Raw genomic sequence first — 18906 nt, 5'->3', positions numbered from 1 at the left:
TAGAAATTATTCTAACCCTGCTGTACAAATATACCAGAAAAGAATAAAACATAAATGCCCATCATATGGCTGGTTAAACAATTATCAAAAACCCACAAAATAGGAAACAACCCAAAAATACACAAAATGGATCAGTCCAGTTACTATTCTGGCCTAATTGCGCGCCAAAGTGTGTTATTTATACCACACCCAGGTAGTGCTTTGGTTTGGCCCTTGAACCAGAGGCGGACCAACGCAGTATCAGCAGGTAAGCGTCTCGTACAGTCCCTGTGTGGATGTGGGGAAACGCGTAGGCGCCAAGTGTGCACCCTCGAACGCACTACCGCGACAGTGTACGATGAGGATACGTGAGTGTGGATCTGCCGGAGAATGTGTGTGAAACAGTCTGAGCAGGACCGCGGTCCTTCCGGGGAACAATGACAGCACTTCTGCGGCCGCTGTCCTGGGCGAGGGAGAGCGGACCGCGGAGCGGAGATGGACGGAGCGGTCTCTACCGCTCCGGCACAGTGGCCTGTTCTATACTGTCAGGATCTCCACTAATCCGGCTCACGATAGGAATTTATAATAAAAATTGACAAGTTGATGGTCACAGGCACGCAATAAAATATGTAAAAGATTTTGTTGCAAGACTGAAAATTGTAAATTGAACACTCTTATTTCAATTAAGACCTTTTGATATCACATTCGTTCACGCATTCATTCTGACGATATGATTGTTTCTTCTGGTTACGTACAGCCGCCTTCTGGCAAAGAATGTACATTGAATTTGCGAGTAACATTTCCTTTAAATACTTGTCTTATTTATCAGCATTTGCGAATATGGGATTCTTAAAGCATGATTTCATCAGGATATTAGACAAAGTCAAGTCGTGATATTCCATTAATCCTTTTACAGTTTAGTAAAGATTATTGAACTTCTCAATTTACCAACAGCACTGATTGACCAAATCTCTAGTGTAATGGTTTAGAATGCCACTAGATGGCGTTTTAAATCATAAGATCCATGTGTACAGTATTAATGCCAAGTGGGAAATTAATCTCGCCCTCGCTCTCTCACGCACAGTAGGTGTTAATGACTAATGTGAAAAGGTGACCCTTTATATGAAAGTCTGTGGAAATGTGTTAAAGAGTAGATGTAAGAGCAATCAGTATTGTCGAGGTAACTATGGTTTGTTATTTAGTAACTTTTGCTGTTTGTTTACCATTTGATCACTGAAGATGCAAAGCTTACTGAAGAAGTTCCGCAATTAAAAAGTTCATGAGGGTACAGCAGCGGGGTCTCCTAAAAATATGACAACTTAACTCTGCAGAAGAGCTCTGAATGCTCATTGGCTGTGATCTCTATATTTTAACTTTGTGCCTTTGTCGGGGTCAGAAGGACTGTTGGTGCTGTTTGTGTGCTGTGTTTAGACCCTTATGTGAAAAACAAGGACAGTGTTATTTGTTTGTGTAAGTAGATGCGTTTGTGGCCATTTAATTGTTCCAACAAGTGTACATCCTGATTAGGGGTTTGGATGTCATTGTACCCCTTGCTTTTTATTGTACATATGTTCTAACCACTGCCTCTTTTACAGTATATGAACAGACTCGTGGCAAGATCGAAGAAAGCTGATCTAAATTACTGACTTGATAACAACTATCCTAAAACCTTTGTATGAGTGTCGGTGGACTTTCTGGACTGATTACTTAATGAAGACATTCACGTCAGGATTATATTATTGTAGAGACCTCTATAATTTCAGAACTAATGCTGCATAGACCCTTTTTGCCAAATTTTTCACGTTCACCACTGCAATAAACTCTTGAAAGGTTGCTGTTGTGCTTTGTTAGCAGTTATCTTCCCTCCCTGCTCTCCAACAAGAACTGCAATAAAAGGAAACTCTTAATCCAATGCATTTACACAAGCAAACATAATGATATGGGCTATGCAACTTTTGCCAGCCAGTATGAGTTTTGTGTACTATCCTAATCTATATTGGAAATTAATTTTGATAAGTGCTCTTGTATTTTTGTGTAGGGATTGCACCCAAAAGCAGAGTCAAAACCAAAACTAAAGTAATCTGATACTTTATAGGAGACTATCGGTGATTGGCAAGGGAAAGGTAGGCTGAGTCTAGCTGACACTTGGCAGATTAAATGTTAAACAAGCTGAAGCATGAGCAGGAGGTATGGGTGTGGTTGGTGGCACAGGGTTCATGACGACTGCGAGAATGTAAATCAGAAAAAGGCCAAACATAAAAACTATTGTTGATCATTAAGAATCAGAACTCTACAATGCTGTATAATATGTCTAAAACTGAGGTTGAACAATAATGTGGATGAGGGTTTTGATGTTATTATCACTTATTATTTTACTGAGATACTTTGTCTGTTTACGTGTTGCTCTGCGGTGCACTGGCGACGCGCCCGGAGTGTACCCTTCCTGATGCCTCCATTCAGCTGGGGTACGCTCCAGCACCCCGCGACAGAGGAAGAAGCGGGTCTAAACAATGGATGGATGGACTTTTCTAGATAAAAATAAAAGGGTTTGTAATGAGAGCAACGGCCTTTGCCAGAATTTGCCACACCTATAACCAAAACATGAGTCAGAGGTAGGAGTATTTCAGGGATGGTTCATCACTCCCTCAGGCCTCAGATGGTAAATAGCACACTCCCCGTGGATTTTTGGTGTCAGATTACACACAGTCAAACTTGTTTCGTTGTTTTCTTGTCGTATTAAGATTTGTCTGTGGGAAGAAGCAAAACTGCTTCGTAGAGAGCCGTTGGGCAGCTGGGACGGATGAAAGCATTTTGTTAATACTTGGAATAATTTCCACAGATCTGGTGACCAGTGCGCTTTTGGAAAAACAAAGAAGGTGGGGCTGTTGTTTACAAACTCATCCAGTGTGATTGAACAACCAGCAAGCAGTGTTGTCTTTCACTATGGAGCATGATCTCATCGTGAGCATTTGTTTTTCTGAACGCCATCAGCTTCCAAGTCGTCATGTTTGAAGATGTGTTCCAGTCCCTCACCCCAGTCTCTCTGCTGGTGGGTGCTGGGGCCCTGCTGGGCCTGCATCTGGTTTACTCCAGCTTCAGCTCCAAACAAAATGGAAGAGAGCCTCCAGGACCAACACCTCTGCCTCTGTTTGGAAACTTGTTTCAGTTGGATTTCAAAAGACTCCACATCTCTCTTCTAAATGTGAGGAATGTGTTTTTGTATTGAGCGATGCTATTCATTACTTTAATAGATTACAAACGGATGGCATTTTGTTTGTTGTATCACTTGCCTTTTTAAGACTGTTTCAATATTTTTCAGTAAGTTGCGCTTCTCCTCTTTAACCTCAAGTCTCAAATGTACCTTCCTCTGACTTTTAAGCTGTCCAAAAAATATGGATCAGTGTTCACCGTCTACTTTGGAACAAAAAAAGTGGTCGTGCTTGCAGGATACAAGACAGTCAAAGAGGCTCTGGTCGATCATGATGCGGAGTTCGGAGAAAGAAGTGTCTCTCATATATTTGATGACATCAACAAAGGATATGGTAAAAAAAAACAAAAAAACATTTCTTTTTAAAAAAAAATTGCTAACCTGCCAACCAATTATTTCCAGGTATAGTTTTTAGCAATGGTGAGATGTGGAAAGAAATGAAGCATTTGGCAATGTCCACTCTAAGAGATTTTGAAAGCAAAAATTTTACCGAAGAAAGAATCATTGAGGAATGTCAGCACCTCATTCAAAGTTTTCAGCAATACAAAGGTACATTTATCTATACTAAAGCACTGTTGCTCAGATGCTTTAGACTTTCTAACCATCATTCCTTTTCTCAGGTCAAGCCTTTGACAACAGACGGCTGATGACTAGCGCTGCTCTAAATATTATGTCAGCTCTCACCCTTGGGAGAAGGTTTGAATACACAGATCCAGTCTTACAGACGTACGTGGATCGAGACTATCAGAGCATCACTTATCTTAAGTCTTCTTCTATTCAGGTACAGAATGATAATTGAATATTGTTGTACACTGTATTTGACTAATTATTTGGTAAAACCTTAACCATCCCAATGTATTGAACATTTAGTAGCCCTTAAATACATTCAATGCCGCGGGGACCATATTAGCTTTGACCTTCCAGTTATTCCAGTTCTCGCCTTTTTCATGTTCTTTCTTCCAGTTGCTTCCTTCCTGTTGCTGACAGCTTGTATCGCCTCATCTATTCTTTTTCCTGCTCTCTGTCCACCACCACTCTGTCTGGTTGATTAGTCTGTAGCATCTGGGCACTGCTGTTCTCAATCACTTTTAGTTTATTCTAGCCCATACCGGGTACAGATATTCCTGTACACTATTCCAATCACTCAGTTGTGCATTTCCACATACAGTACACTGAGCTAGAGTTTTATATTACTTCTATGTACCGGACCGTGGGTGTCTTTACACAGCCTGCACACTGCATGGGTCTGATTTACACTGGTAGACCTGGCCACTAGGGCACTTGTGTTCAGGGCCTGTTCTTGTGCTACCATGATGAGTGCCTTCGTTTTTTGGTTTGTTTTGTAGAACCCCTGCATGATCTTTTTTTTCATGATATTTGTGGCATCTTTCCCTCTGGTTCCTAGTGTCCTGCTGTTGATCTTGTAACTGCAACTTCTATTTAGTGAACTTAAGTCCAGCCAGCATGACAAAGTGGCTTTTGAGTAACTCATTTGATATCAGCTGAACAGATTGTGCATTTTATTGACTTTAAATGTGTGCATTTTATTGACTTTAAATAATGTTTAATGGAGGCACCAGGGGCCTGAGATTTCATAGCTCACACAAAAATTATATGCAAAATCCTGCAATAATTAAACTGTTTGTACTGTGCTCCATTACAGCTGTACAACATGATTCCCTGGCTGGGTCCTTTTATTAAGAACCGGAGCAATTTACTGAACACTGCTGAGAAAAACAGAGAGGATTCTAATCGTATCATAGCCGATCTGAAGGAGACTCTGAACCCCGAGAAAACCAGATGTATTGTTGATGCTTTCCTGATTCATCGGTCTAAGCTGGAGGTGAAGTGTCCCAACTCAAGCGAAGTCTTTCCAAAGCTCATCAAAATCATTAACCTTTCTCTTTATTTTCTCCTAGGAATCTGACAGTGTTCAGTCACTATATAGTGATGAAAGCCTGGTCTATTTTGTGAGGAATCTGTTCCAGGCTGGAACTATCACGCCAGAAACTAAACTTAAGTGGGCTCTTCTTCTCATGGCAAAATTTCCTCATATACAAGGTGAAAAAGCAAGAATATATTGTTTGTGTGACCAGTTTTCACAAAGATTTCAGTGAAGGTAACTGCATTTTTGTCATATTTAATTCCATTTTGACCTGCATCTAGATCAAGTGCAAGCAGAGCTGGGGAGGGTGGTAGGACAGCGTCAGGTACGAGTGTGGGACAGGAAGTACCTGCCTTACACTGACGCTGTTCTCCATGAGATACACAGATTCGCCAATATTATCCCCATGGCAATCTCTCACAGAACCAGCCAAGACGTCACCTTCCAGGGTTATTTTATCAAAAAGGTCAGTTGCCCATAGTCGTACCCCACTCAATGCAGTGCTGTATTTTTTCATAACCACTGTTTTAAATATCCACTTGTGTGTGTAAAATAATTAGGTTGATGAAATGTTAGTCAAATCAATAAAAACTGACTACCTGTAAATTACATTACATTCCTTTTTATCTGGACAAAGCATGGCTACCCCCCCCCCCTCCTGTGAAAACGAACACCCTACATTCACATAAATGAAAGGCGCTTTATTAGGATTAAAATGTTCATAATTGAAAAGTTACAAAAGTGATGATGATAATGATATGGCCCACTTTTTTCCTTATCTTCCAGGGGACAAGTGTTTTTCCTCTACTTACATCTGTCCTGTATGATGAGAGTGAGTGGGAAAACCCATTCACTTTCAACCCTTCACGCTTCTTAGATAAGGATGGTAAATTCATCAGAAAAGATGCATTCTTGGCATTTTCTGCAGGTACATCAACTTCATCATATTACATTTTAAATTATGAGTATATAATAGTTTATTTTTTGACAAGTCTTTTCCTTGCAGGTCGTAGAGTTTGTCTTGGAGAGAGTCTGGCAAAAATGGAGATCTTCCTCTTCTTCACCTCCCTCCTTCAGCAATTCCGACTCACTCCTCCCCCGGGAGTGTCAGAGGATGAACTGGATCTGACACCAGTCATAGGTCCTACACTCTATCCTCCTCCTCATGAGCTGTGTGCTGTCAGTCGCTACTGACAAGAGTGTTCATATTCCTTAAGTATTGTTCAGTTCCTTGGTGGGAGTGGGTTTTCTGGTTGCTTTAAAACACAAAATATGTTATCCAACTATGGAAAGGTTTCTGGCAATAAAAGTTTGCAAACATCCATGTGCCTAGAGCTAGACTCTTTGTCTGGGGGATTGGACCGTCGAGCACCATGCTGACGAGTGCCACCCAATCCACACTGCCTCCGTCCCCTACGGTTTCCTCGGCGGGCCCACGTCGTCCTTTCGGGCTGAGCCCGGCCTGGCCTCCAGGCACTAGCATACGAACCCCAACCCCTGGCTTGGCTCCAGGGTGGGGCCCTGGTTGCACCATACCGGGTGACGTCACTGTCCTTGATTGTTTGCAAACAGAGCACATTATTCTCATTATAAACAAATAAAATGACATTAATTCCATGTAACACCGAAAGACAGGAAATGTAAAGACAAAACCTGGCAAAAGAACTTGAAACAATTAATGCAAAACAGACTAAACTCTAAACCATGGCATTTCATTTCATCTCGGCAACCTGAGCAGTGTCTCTTCTAGAAGTTTGTAATCGCATGCTGGTCTTCATTAAGCAACCACTCCCTTTGTCAAAATATTTTCATCTGTACAACAGTCACACAATCCATTTCAAGGCATTAAATGATCACTTGATATGCAGACAGCTATGCAAATCACAGGTACGTGCAGTAGTAATGTTCAGGTCCTGTTTCTTTCCCACCTTCAACCAGACTGTCATGTGCACGTCACCTGAACTCTATTTTCCATTGTGCTTTTTTTCAGATATATTGAAGTAATTCTTAGTCTGACTGAAACGGTAGAAATAATACTTCATTGCAGTCTGTTTTTTTTTTTAGACTGAGCATGAGTTCCATGAGAAGGTGTAAATAGCGGGGTGATGGAAAAAAATGAAATATGACCCAAGGATGCAATTTTTCAAAGCTTTATTATAATAATCTTCCAACATTTAAACCTTATTTATCTTAATTTGAATGTAACCGTGACAACTGAATAGTAATCAAGCATTAATAACAGGGAAAAAATATAAATATAACTGATATATATCAGGTTATTACACTTGCACATCAATGCAGTCAGTATTTCTTTTCTCCGCTGCATCTGTTCTGCTATCAGTCTGAATTTGATCACATCCCAAGCTCATTAAGCAGTACAAGGCTGCAGACTACACACATTCTTACGTGACCTAATATAGAACAAAAACAAGTGTGGGTGAAAGTCGGAGATGTTACAAATGGCTGCTACATCTGTTTATGCCTGGTGAGAGATTGCACAGGAAAACGGTTTAAAAAAGACAGCCTGAACATGCAAGAAAGAGGGTGTGTCACGTTAACATATTTACCTCATTGTCTTTTGTTTTCATTGGCTCTATTTTTGTAAAATGCTTTGTTGCTCCTCAATTGTTCATTATGCAACTGGCCTGTGTTTCAAGCATTGCTTTAGGGTTTCTTTTTTGTCTCAATCTCATGAACTTGTCATGAAAAAACTGGAAATTTGATATTTGTTTCTTACATTTAAATAATCGGATATCACAAAGAGCATAGTCTGCTGTTTTTGCCAGCCAATATAAACTCTGTTCTGTCCTATTCTGCATGGTAAATACTGATATGGGTTCAAAAGTTATATCTTCACCAAATGAACTGAGCTGCAATCACAAATCCAAGCAAGCCAAACATTGTCACCAAACTCCTTAACTCAGAGTCCACCCTCCCTTCCTAACAATAGCAGGGGTTAGTTTATAGATGCTCTATCTCCATACCGTGCTGCAGTTCGACAAGGCAACTGACAGCATAATCATAGGCAGTTTTATTCTTTAATGTAAATACCCAGCTGTATTCTGCTGTGATGGTAGTTACAATATGACCAAAGCTGTTTCCAATAGAATCTCCAACACTAGAAATATTACTCACATTCCCTGTTACTAAAATATCTGGAGAACTGCTTTAATCTGGCATTTTAAGGAGATTCCAAGCCTTAAATCTGTTTTACTCAATCTGGACATGATATTCTCTTGAATATTTGACATATAACATATGACCTCTGGAACACCTTTTAAATCATCTCAAACTTATCTCTTTAAACAGACTGTCAATTATGGCAGCATGGTGTGACTGTCAACACGTCACATGTTTAAGCTTGATTTAATTTGTGTAACGCTTTGTTTTTAAGTGTGTCATTAATAAAGTTTATAATAGCAATCATCATCTCCAATGTCTTTTTTTTTTTTTTTACCAGACATATTCTCCTTGTTGTCGCCACCAAAATAACTTATTTCTTTGACGTGGTTGAACAGATTTTAATTTTATACTGTTTATATTTTAATTTAATACTGTTTATATTTTAGTTATAGTTTAGTATATAAGTCCTGTTAGTGCTGCATGTATCTGTGAGCGTAGTATATGTCTTGTGGTATGTCCTGTGATGTCAGTCTTTCTTTTTCTCCTGGCATTTTTCCAGTATTCGCTATGTAATGCCTGAGCAGTGGATATGTACAATTTCCTCCGGGCCTGGTATCTATCTGATTGGTTGGGCGCTTGATTGACAGGTAGTGGGTGGAGTTGGTGACAGCGTGACAGAGTTTTAAGTGAGCTTATTCAAATATATAGGTGGGGATACGAGGATTTTGGTGACAATCTTACAACCCACTGGATCTGGATGAGATCGTTACAAGAAGATTGATTCTAACATCATGGGTAATGTCAAGACAAACTACACCGTGAGATGCCTGTAACATCCACCGAACCGGTTTCATCTGGATCCAGACCAATGAGTTTGCATGTACCAGGCATGTCTTTTAGATACTGAATGTCTGCAGATCTACCTTTTGAAGAGGCACAAACATACCGACAGACCCCTTCCACTGCTCAAACTACCTTTTTACATCAAAGTATTTGGAGACTCCAGAGCATCCATGACAAAGCTTTTATTTTTATTAGCAAAAGCTTTTTCCAACAAAATCACTAGGACACTAAAGACATTTTGACTGACACCCTCTTCCTTCTCCTGACACTGTTAAAACACAATAGGGTACGAAGCAAGGTATGTATGCTCTTCATTCGAAATTAATGAACTTCATCTGAATTTCTAATCTCTATGTTTAATGTATACAACACACAAAAACATTGGGGGTTTTTTGGGTATGTGTAAGTGATTTCTTAAATTGTAAGCAAATGAATCTGGTTTGTTTCATCTTTCAGAAATTTACCTTGTTTTGTTTTTGTATTTTATCTTGCCCCTCCATGTTTCTGCATGTCAGCCCCCGTTAGTGGGATGTGTTTAAATACATGAGATCAGATGTTGTTACAATTGTCAGAGTAACACTCTCGGAATGATATGCTCTACATACCAGTATGTTGAAGAAAAACATGTGATCACACCATGTTCGTAAATCATAATTCTTCAGAGAATTAGCAACTCTCGTTTTAGCAGGAAGAATTTCCCTGACAGCTGACCACCTGCAATCATCTCAGCATTTACATCTGTCCTCCACTGTAAAGAAGTCCTGTTCTACCACTCAGTGTCTATTGAATTGTTTGTTAAACCCAGTAGTCATCCTGTTTATTTGGTTGTTTGTCAGCTCCTCTCTTCTGCCTTCGATCCATGCATGTCCAGACTGCTTCTGCTATGTGCCAGAGAATTACTTAAACTCACAAGTTGTTTGCACAAGTTTGAATCCTGTGTACTTGTTCCCTGCCTCTCCAGTGCATCAAATCCATGTGGGACCTGCCTTTATGCTTTCAGCTCATCATCTTTACTCATTCTAGAATGGTGCTATTGTTCTAGAAATTTAACAGAACAACTTTTACTATCATGAAGGCAGTAACCTGAAAAACAGACATCATGCATCTCCTGTAAATGTTTTATTTCATCAGGGGTATCTGCTCAGGCCAAATGGTCAGTTTATCTCCTCGGTCCTGTAACAATACATCAGTCTAAAACTTCATACGCTTTCTCATATCATGTCTCCACCACCAGTTTCACCATCTGCTATTTCACCATGAGCCACAGTAACAACTGCCAGTCTTTCACCACCTCATTCCTACAGAGAATCTTACAATACAGATGACCAAACCCATCTAAGTTGATCGCAGTAAGATTTCATCATATTATATGATGTTTAAACCATGACCTCTGACATTTCCTTTTCAAGTTATCCAAAATTCAGTTTACCTTCAAATCTTACACACAATTCAAAGAGTAGTGGAGGTCACATTGGAGGTCATCGGGTCAATCATTTTGTCTCACAGCCATTCTTGCCATGCATTCTCTCAAGCTTAAAGCACAGCAGCCTCCTCTGTTGGCAGAAAATCTTGAGACAGGGCTGGAGTCTGGTGTGGAGGAGTAACCAGGAAGCTGTCGTCACTCTGCAGCTCAGTCCGCCCTCGTCTCAATTTAATGTCTGTAACTTTAAGAGCAGATAGCACTGAGAGTGTTTAAAAGACAGCAGGTTAACTGAGGTCAGCATACACACACAGAACAGGGATGCGTCAACAACCTAGTTAGTGCTGCATTTCACAGAGGAGCATGTGAGGACAAAAGTTTTATACATCATGACTGAAGATCTGTTCCAGTCCCTCACCTCAGTCTCTCTGCTGGTGGTCGTGGTTCTGCTGGTCGTGCAGCTTTTGTACTTATATTTCCGTTTCAAACAACAGAGAGAACCTCCAGGACCAAAAGCTCTCCCCTTGCTTGGAAACTTGCTTCAGTTGGATCTGAAAAGAATTGACATCTCTCTTCTAAATGTGAGAAGTGTGTGTGTGTGTGTGTGTGTGTGTGTGTGTGTGTGTGTCTGTGTGTAATATTTCTGGCACAGTGATGCTTTCAGACTGCTGAATTACGGTAATTTCAAACGGTTGGTGTCAAACATACCTCTCTCCATCTTTTCAGCTGTCCAAAACATACGGATCAGTGTTCACCGTCTACTTTGGTCTAAAGAAGGTGGTCGTGCTTGCAGGATACCAGACAGTCAAACAGGCTCTGGTCGGTCATGCTGAAGAGTTTGGAGAAAGAGACATCACTCCTTTATTCCATGACCTCAACAAAGGATATGGTGAGGAAACATTTATAGTAACTTCTTTTACCTTCTCATCTAAAGCCAACATCTTTTGTTTCCAGGCATAGTGTTTTCTAATGGCAACACATGGAAAGAAATGAGACGTTTTGCTCTGTCGACACTGAGAGATTTTGGGATGGGAAAAAGTCTTACTGAAGAAAGTATCATTGAGGAATGTCACCAACTCATTAAAATTTTTGAACAATATCAAGGTAAGAAATAGATGGATGGATCAAGGTAAGATTATCTATACAAATCCATTGTCCCTCAAATGCTTCATACTTTCTAACTCATGTTGATCATTCTTTTTCTCAGGAAAAGCCTTCAACAACAGTCAGATTTTAGCTTATGCTGCTTCAAATATAATATCAACACTTGTCTTTGGAAAAAGATTTGAATACACTGATCCAGTCCTCCAAAAGATGGTTGAACGAGATCGTGAGAACTTACACTTGATGGGGTCTGCTTCTGTTCAGGTACAGCAGTGATTTGTTCATTGAAGATACATTTTATATTGTTGTGTGTACTGTATTATCACTGGAACAACAATTCAATTTGTTATTGTATAAAAAAAAAACTTTTTACGCTGGTTGAGTCATTTTATTTTTGTATTTATCTGCTAGCCCTTAAAGGATGGTCCGTAAAAATACTTGCTGACATCATACCATTCCATCAGGCAAAAAAAAGTTAGGGTACCACTGGGTTAAAGCATTGTTAAATGAGGGCAGCAGGGACTCAACACTTCAGGACTCACCATCGTTACTTTCTAAGATAATGAAGCCGTTGCTTTGTACTCTTTCAGATACACAACATGCTTCCTTGGCTGGGCCCTTTGATTAAGAACTGGAGAGATATGATGAAGAATGTTGCCAAAAACAAACGGCAATTAAAACATATCATAGCAGATCGGAAGGAAAGTCTGAACCCTGAGTTGTGTCGATGTTTCATTGACTCGTTCCTGATGTATAAATTAAAACTGGAGGTGAGACGCTCCGTCTTTTTAACAAATTGCACACAGCTGTCGGATGTCCAACTAATGTAGACTGTATTTGAAATGTATTACCTCAAACTGATCCATGGACCTGAATTTCAGCTGCCTAAAATTTGCTCAAATGAGCTCAACTGAGAACAGGCTGTTTCTGTGTCTGCGCCATTAATTTATATATATACTCTATACACACACACACACACATATACAGGTATGCAGGCTGTTCATACAAAACATTAATCATATACTACATTTATTTTTAAGGAGTCTGAAATCAAGGATTCACAATATCATGATGAAAACCTGATCTATAGTGTGATGAATCTGTTTGCTGCTGGAACTGACACCACAGCAAACACACTTGGGTGGTGTCTGCTTTTCATGGCAAAGTACCCTCATGTACAAGGTGAGACAGCAGGATGCTTATCTGAGCAAGCAAATCGCACCAGGTGTTTGGGGTAACGTAGCACTGCAGTTTTATCACACTGAATTCCGTTTTCACCTGCATCTAGATCAGGTCCAGGAGGAGCTGAGCAGAGTGATTGGAAGCCGTCAGGTTCGAGTGGAGGACAGGAAGTACCTGCCCTACACTGACGCTGTCATCCATGAGTCACAGAGATTTGCCAACATTGCTCCTCTTATTTATCGCAGAACTACCCGAGATATCACCTTCCAGGGATACTTTCTCAAAAAGGCAAGTTGCCCATGGCAATCATAGTTGATAGAAAAAACATAAGCTCAAAATATTAGGCTGTTACACTGACGAATAATATCATTCCAAAGCTTTAAAAATATATGTACAACCCACATTGTTTCTTGTCCTCCAGGGGACTCCTATTCTTCCTCTACTTACATCTGTCCTGTTTGATGAGAGTGAGTGGGAGAGCCCAAACACTTTCAACCCTTCACACTTCCTGGATAAGGAGGGTAAATTTATCAGAAGAGATGCCTTCTTGCCATTTTCTGCAGGTACAACCACATGATTAGATTTTGATAAAGGATAAGATCCAGTTTGTTTTGTCACAAGTCCTTGTCCTTGCAGGTCATAGGGCCTGTCTTGGGGAGAGTCTGGCTAGAATGGAAATCTTTCTCTTCTTCACCTCCCTCCTCCAGCGATTTCATTTCTCTCCTCCACCTGGAGTTACCGAGGATGAACTGGATCTGACACCAGTTGCAGGTTTAACATTCTGCCCTTCTCCTCATGAGCTGTGTGCTGTCAGTCGACACTGACAGAGGACTGCTATAACTTCTGTAACTTAATGACACTGTGGGAGTGTTTCTGTCTTTTGCCTACATTTACACTACATTAGATCATGACCATAATACCTTACCTCATGTAATCCCCACCCCCTTTCTCCTACCTTTCTACAACCTCCAAATATATGATTAATGTATGGAAATATGCATTACTGATGATAAAAACCTCGGTTGTAAACAGAATAAATTATAAGTACGTTAAAAAACAAGTGTTTGGTTGTACTAAACAAAAGGGGACATGTTCAGACTTTCAAATGTGGTGTGCTTTTTTGTGGCGGTCAAAGATGATGTGTGAGCAATGTAACAGTTGTCATTGTGCAATTATCAAAACCAGATAGCAGTATAAAGTAGGCAGTTAAGGTCAATGTCATCCAAAAATCCAAAACAAACGATTCATGTCAGCTGACACAGCCATGAACAAGAGGAACCGGTTTGATTCACATAGAAACATGAAGATGGGAGACCTTTAAAGGAGGGGAGAGGTGAATGATGAAAATGAAGAAGGTAAGAACTTGCACAGAAACAGGAAATGTACTTGAATATCATCTCGCTCACAATATGTTTTTCAGGTTCAGCCGTCACCTTACTTCACTATTTAAATATTCATAAATCAATGCCTGATGGAACAATAAATTGCTGTGATATCAGACAGATTTTCCAAACATTCTCTGGCCATCATCTCATCACAGAATCAGGTTAACTGGCCAATCTATGATATACTTACATCAAAACACATAGGAGCAAAACACCATTCTAACACAGTCTGTAGAGGGCACTATTAAGTTTTCTATATGATAGTACCCATAAAATGAGAACTTGTAGAAACAGCTGGTCTAAAAATGTAATCAGTTTACTGACTAAAGCAAAAGTCAAAGTTCAAACAGTGAATGAACATATCAGCACAGCATGTCTTTGCAAATGACTGTCTGCACTGAGTGTCATCTCAGAGGGACTGAATGTTCATTGTCCAGTTGCTTCACATTCAATAATTATGACCTGGTATCCATAGAATGAGTAAGAGTCACATGTCTGTGTGATGGCGATATGGTGGTGCAGTGGGTAGCACTGTTGCCTCACAGTATGAGGATACCGGGTTTGATTCCTTTCTTTGTGGAGTTGTATGTTCTTCTCGTATATGCATGGATTCACCCGCTCTCTCCTACAAAAACATGCATGCCTATGACGACAAGCAGCTGTAGCCTCATCCACAAGAAAATGTGTGTGATATTCAGGTAAACATAACAAAAGACTGATACAAACATGCAGGACCCAGAAAACACCAAAATCATTGTTAATAATTTGCAAAACAACTCAAACAGAACTCCAAACAGGAATCTGTCGCTACTGACAAAGAGTGTTCACATTCCTTAAGTATAGTTCAGTCCCTATGTGGGAGTGGGTTTTCTGGTTGCTTTAAAACACAAAATATGCTATTGAACTATCAAAAGGTTTCTTACAATAAAAGTTTGCAAACAGAGCACATTATTCTCATTATAAATAAATAGAATGACATCATTAACTCCACATAACGCTGAAAGAGACAGGAAATGTAAGGACAAAACCTTGCAAAGGAACTTGAAACAATTAACACAAAACAGACTAAACTCTAAACCAAGGTGTTTCATTTCATTCCAGCAACCTGAGCAGCGTCTCATCTAGAAGTTTGTAACCATAGGCTGGTCTTGATTAAGCAACCACTCCCTTTGACAAAATATTTTCATCTGTACAACTGTCACAATCCATTTTAAGGCATTAAATGATCACTTTTTATGCAGACGTCTACAAATCACAGGTATGTGCAGTAGTAGTTATGTTCAGGTCCTGTTTCTTTCCCACCTCCAACCAGACTTGTGCACGTCACCTGAACTCTTTTCCATTGTGCTTTGTGTCAGATTTACTGAATTATTTCAGAGTCTGACTGAAACAGTAGAAATAATACTTCAGTCTGTTGTTTTAGACTGAACATACTTGAGTTTCATGAGTAGGTGTAAATGAAATGAAATATGGATTTAATTTGTCAAAGCTTTATTATAATAATCTTCCCACATGCTTTGATGAGCGATACTAAAAGCCTACTCTATTAACTTATGTAACCATCACCATCGGCTCGTCACCAAATTCTTACGAGGATTTTGGTGACGATCTTATCATCCTCTGGATCTGGATGAGGTTGTTACAAGACTATTGATTCTAACATCATGGATAACGTGTAGACAAACTTTACACAGTGACATACCTGTAATATCCACCATACATGAGTTTCATCTAGATCCAGACCAATAAGTTTGCATGTAACAGGCATGTCTTTTAGATACTGAATGTGTGCAGATCTATCTTTGAAGAGGCACAAACACACCGACAGACCCCTTCCACCGTTCAAACTACCTTTTTGCATTTTCAGAAAATATTTGGAGACTCCAGAGCTGCTGCTTCTTCTTTTCCTTTCGGCTTTTCCCTTCAGGGGTCGCCACAGCGAATCAATTTCCTCCATCTAGCCCTGTCCTTTGAATCCTCTTCTCTCACACCAACTACCTTCATGTCTTCCCTCATTACATCCATAAACCTCCTCTTTGGTCTTCCTCTAGGCCTCCTGCCTGGCAGTTCAAAACTCAGCATCCTTCTACCAATATATTCACTATCTCTCCTTTGGACATGTCCAAACCATCTCAGTCTGGCCTCTCTGACTTTATCTCCAAAACCTCTAACATGTGCTGTCCCTCTGATGTACTCATTCCTGATCCTATCCTTCCTGGTCACTCCCAGAGAGAACCTCAGCATCTTCATCTCTGCTACCTCCAGCTCTGTCTCCTGTCTTTTCCTCAGTGACACTGTCTCTAGACCAAACAACATCGCTGGACTCACCACAGTTTTGTACACCTTTCCTTTCATTTTAGCTGAAACTCTTCTATCACACATCACACCGGACACTTTCCTCCACCCGTTCCATCCTGCCTGTACACGCTTCTTCACCTCTTTTCCACACTCTCTATTGCTCTGGACTGTTGAGCATAAGTAGTTAAAATCCTCCACCTTCTTGATCTCTTCTCCCTGTAACCTCCCTCTTCCACTTGGGTCCCTCTCATTCACACACATGTACTCTGTCTTACTGCGGCTTTCCAGGACAAACCTCCACCTCTCTAGCTTCTCCTCCACCTGTTCCCTGCTCTCACTACAGATCACAATGTCATCTGCAAACATCATAGTCCATGGTGATTCCTGTCTAACCTCGTCTGTCAGCCTGACCATCACCATAGCGAACAAGAAGGGGCTCAGAGCTGATCCCTGATGCAGTCCCACCTCCACCTTGAACTCCTCTGTCACACCTACAGCACACCTCACCACTGTCTTACAGTCCTCATACATGTCCTGCACTGCTCTAACATACTTCTCTGCCACTCCAGATTTCCTCATACAATACCACAGTTCCTCTATGGGCACCCTGTCATAAGCTTTCTCCAGATCTACAAAAACACAATGCAGCTCCTTTTGGCCTTCTCTGTTCTTCTCTATCAACATCCTCAAAGCAAATACTACATCTGTAGTACTTTTTTTTGGAATGAAACTGTACTGATGCTCACAAATACTCACTTCTGCCCTTAGTCTAGCTTCCGCTACTCTTTCCCACAACTTCCTTGTATGGCTCATCAGCTTTATTGTATTCCGCTGTAGTTTCCACAACTCTGCACATCTCCCTTGTTCTCAAAAATGGGCACCAGCACACTTCTCCTCCATTCCTCAGGCATCTTCTCACTATCTAAGATCCTGTTGAACAACCCAGTCAGAAACTCTACTGCCACCTCTCCTAGACACTTCCATACCTCTACAGGTATATCATCAGGACCGACTGCCTTTCCACTCTTCATCCTCTTCAATGCCCTCCTCACTTCATCCTGACTAATCTTTGCTACATCCTGGTCCACAACAGTCACCTCTTCTAGTCTTTGTTCTCTCTCATTTTCCACGTTCATCAACTCTTCAAAGTACTCTGTCAATAGACTTCCTGTCAATAGACTTCCATCCCTATCCTTAATCACCCTAACCTGCTGCACGTCCTTCCCATCTCTATCTCTCTGCCTTGCCAACCGGTATAGATCAGTCTCTCCCTCCTTACTGTCCAACCTAGCATACAAGTCATCATAAGCTTCTTGTTTGGTCTTTGCTACCTCTACCTTCACCTTACGCTGCATCTCCCTGTACTCCTGTCTACTCTCCTCAGTCCTCTCAGTGTCCCACTTCCTCTTGGCTAACCTCTTTCTCTGTATACACTCCTGTACCTCCTCATTCCACCACCAAGTCTCCTTATCTACTTTCCTTCCAGATGACGCACCAAGTACTCTCCTACCTGTCTCCCTGATCACATTAGCTGTAGTTGTCCAGTCATCTGGAAGCACCTCCTGACCACCCAGAGCCTGTCCTTCTGCGTTCCTCTCCTGGATACCAAACCTGCCCATCACATCCTCATCACCTCTGTTTCCTGCACTAACATGTCCATTGAAGTCTGCTCCAATGACAACTCTCTCACTTCTAGGTATGCTCTGCATCACTTCATCAAAGTCCGACCAGAATTTCTCATTCTCCTCCAGCTCACACCCTACCTGTGGAGCATACCCGCTAACAACATTGAACAACACACCTTCTATTTCTAGCTTCAGACTCATCACTCTATCCGACACTCTTTTTACCCCCAGGATATTCCTAACAAACTCCTCCTTCAAGATAACTCCTACTCCATTTCTCTTCCCATCTATACCATGATAGAACAACTTGAACCCTGCTCCTAAACTTCTAGCCTTGCTACCTTTCCACCTGGTCTCCTGTACACACAGTATGTCTACCTTCCTTCTCTGCATCATGTCAACCAACTCTCTACCTTTTCCTGTCATTGTTCCAACATTCAACGTCCCTACTCTCAGTCCTATACTCTTGGTGTTCCTCTTCTCTTTCTTCGAGCGAACGCACTTTCCTCCTCTCCTTCTTTGACCAACAGTAATCCAATTTCCATCGGCACCCTGTAAGTCAACAGCGCCGATGGCGGTCGTTGTTAACCCGGGCCTCGACCGATCCGGTATGGAAGTCATAGGTTTGATTTGCATCTTTGATTTGGCAAAAGTTTTACGCCGAATGCCCTTCCTGACGCAACCCTCTGTATTTATCCGGGCTTGGGACCGGCACAATAAGACACTGGCTTGTGTCCTCTTGCGGCTACATTTTTGAAGACTCCAGAGCATTCATGACAAAGCCTTAAGGTATGTTCTTAGTCTGAAAATTAGTGCACCTCATCTGAGCTTCTTGTCTAACCTCGTTAAGCTTG

General features: G+C 40.9%; 2 protein-coding genes across 3 annotated transcripts; both read left to right on the top strand.

The window, feature by feature from the left end:
* Positions 1-946: 946 nt before the first annotated feature.
* On the top strand, positions 947-8495 carry LOC137609095 (cytochrome P450 2K1-like). The gene is made up of 10 exons (XM_068335846.1): positions 947-2855; positions 2971-3181; positions 3359-3521; positions 3590-3736; positions 3808-3968; positions 4851-5030; positions 5107-5248; positions 5354-5538; positions 5859-6000; positions 6079-8495. The coding sequence occupies exons 2-10, from the start codon at positions 2984-2986 to the stop codon at positions 6264-6266; spliced, it is 1506 nt and encodes a 501-aa protein (XP_068191947.1). The 5' UTR covers positions 947-2855; positions 2971-2983; the 3' UTR covers positions 6267-8495.
* Positions 8496-10720: 2225 nt separating this feature from the next.
* LOC137609097 (cytochrome P450 2K1-like) lies at positions 10721-13815 on the top strand. Of its 2 annotated transcripts, none has more exons than XM_068335851.1 (9): positions 10721-11039; positions 11185-11347; positions 11413-11562; positions 11666-11826; positions 12153-12332; positions 12603-12744; positions 12851-13032; positions 13166-13265; positions 13381-13815. In XM_068335851.1, exons 1-9 carry the CDS (start codon positions 10848-10850, stop codon positions 13566-13568), a joined length of 1458 nt encoding a protein of 485 aa, XP_068191952.1. In that variant the 5' UTR covers positions 10721-10847; the 3' UTR covers positions 13569-13815. The 2 variants fall into 2 exon arrangements, with proteins under 2 accessions (XP_068191952.1, XP_068191951.1); XM_068335850.1 differs by having other exon boundaries at positions 10722-11039; positions 13166-13307.
* The last annotated feature ends 5091 nt before the right edge of the window (positions 13816-18906 follow it).

Source organism: Antennarius striatus, chromosome 16, assembly GCF_040054535.1.
Source record: "Antennarius striatus isolate MH-2024 chromosome 16, ASM4005453v1, whole genome shotgun sequence".
NCBI classification, from domain to species: Eukaryota; Metazoa; Chordata; class Actinopteri; order Lophiiformes; family Antennariidae; genus Antennarius; species Antennarius striatus.
This window is presented reverse-complemented; position numbering and strand designations above follow the sequence as displayed.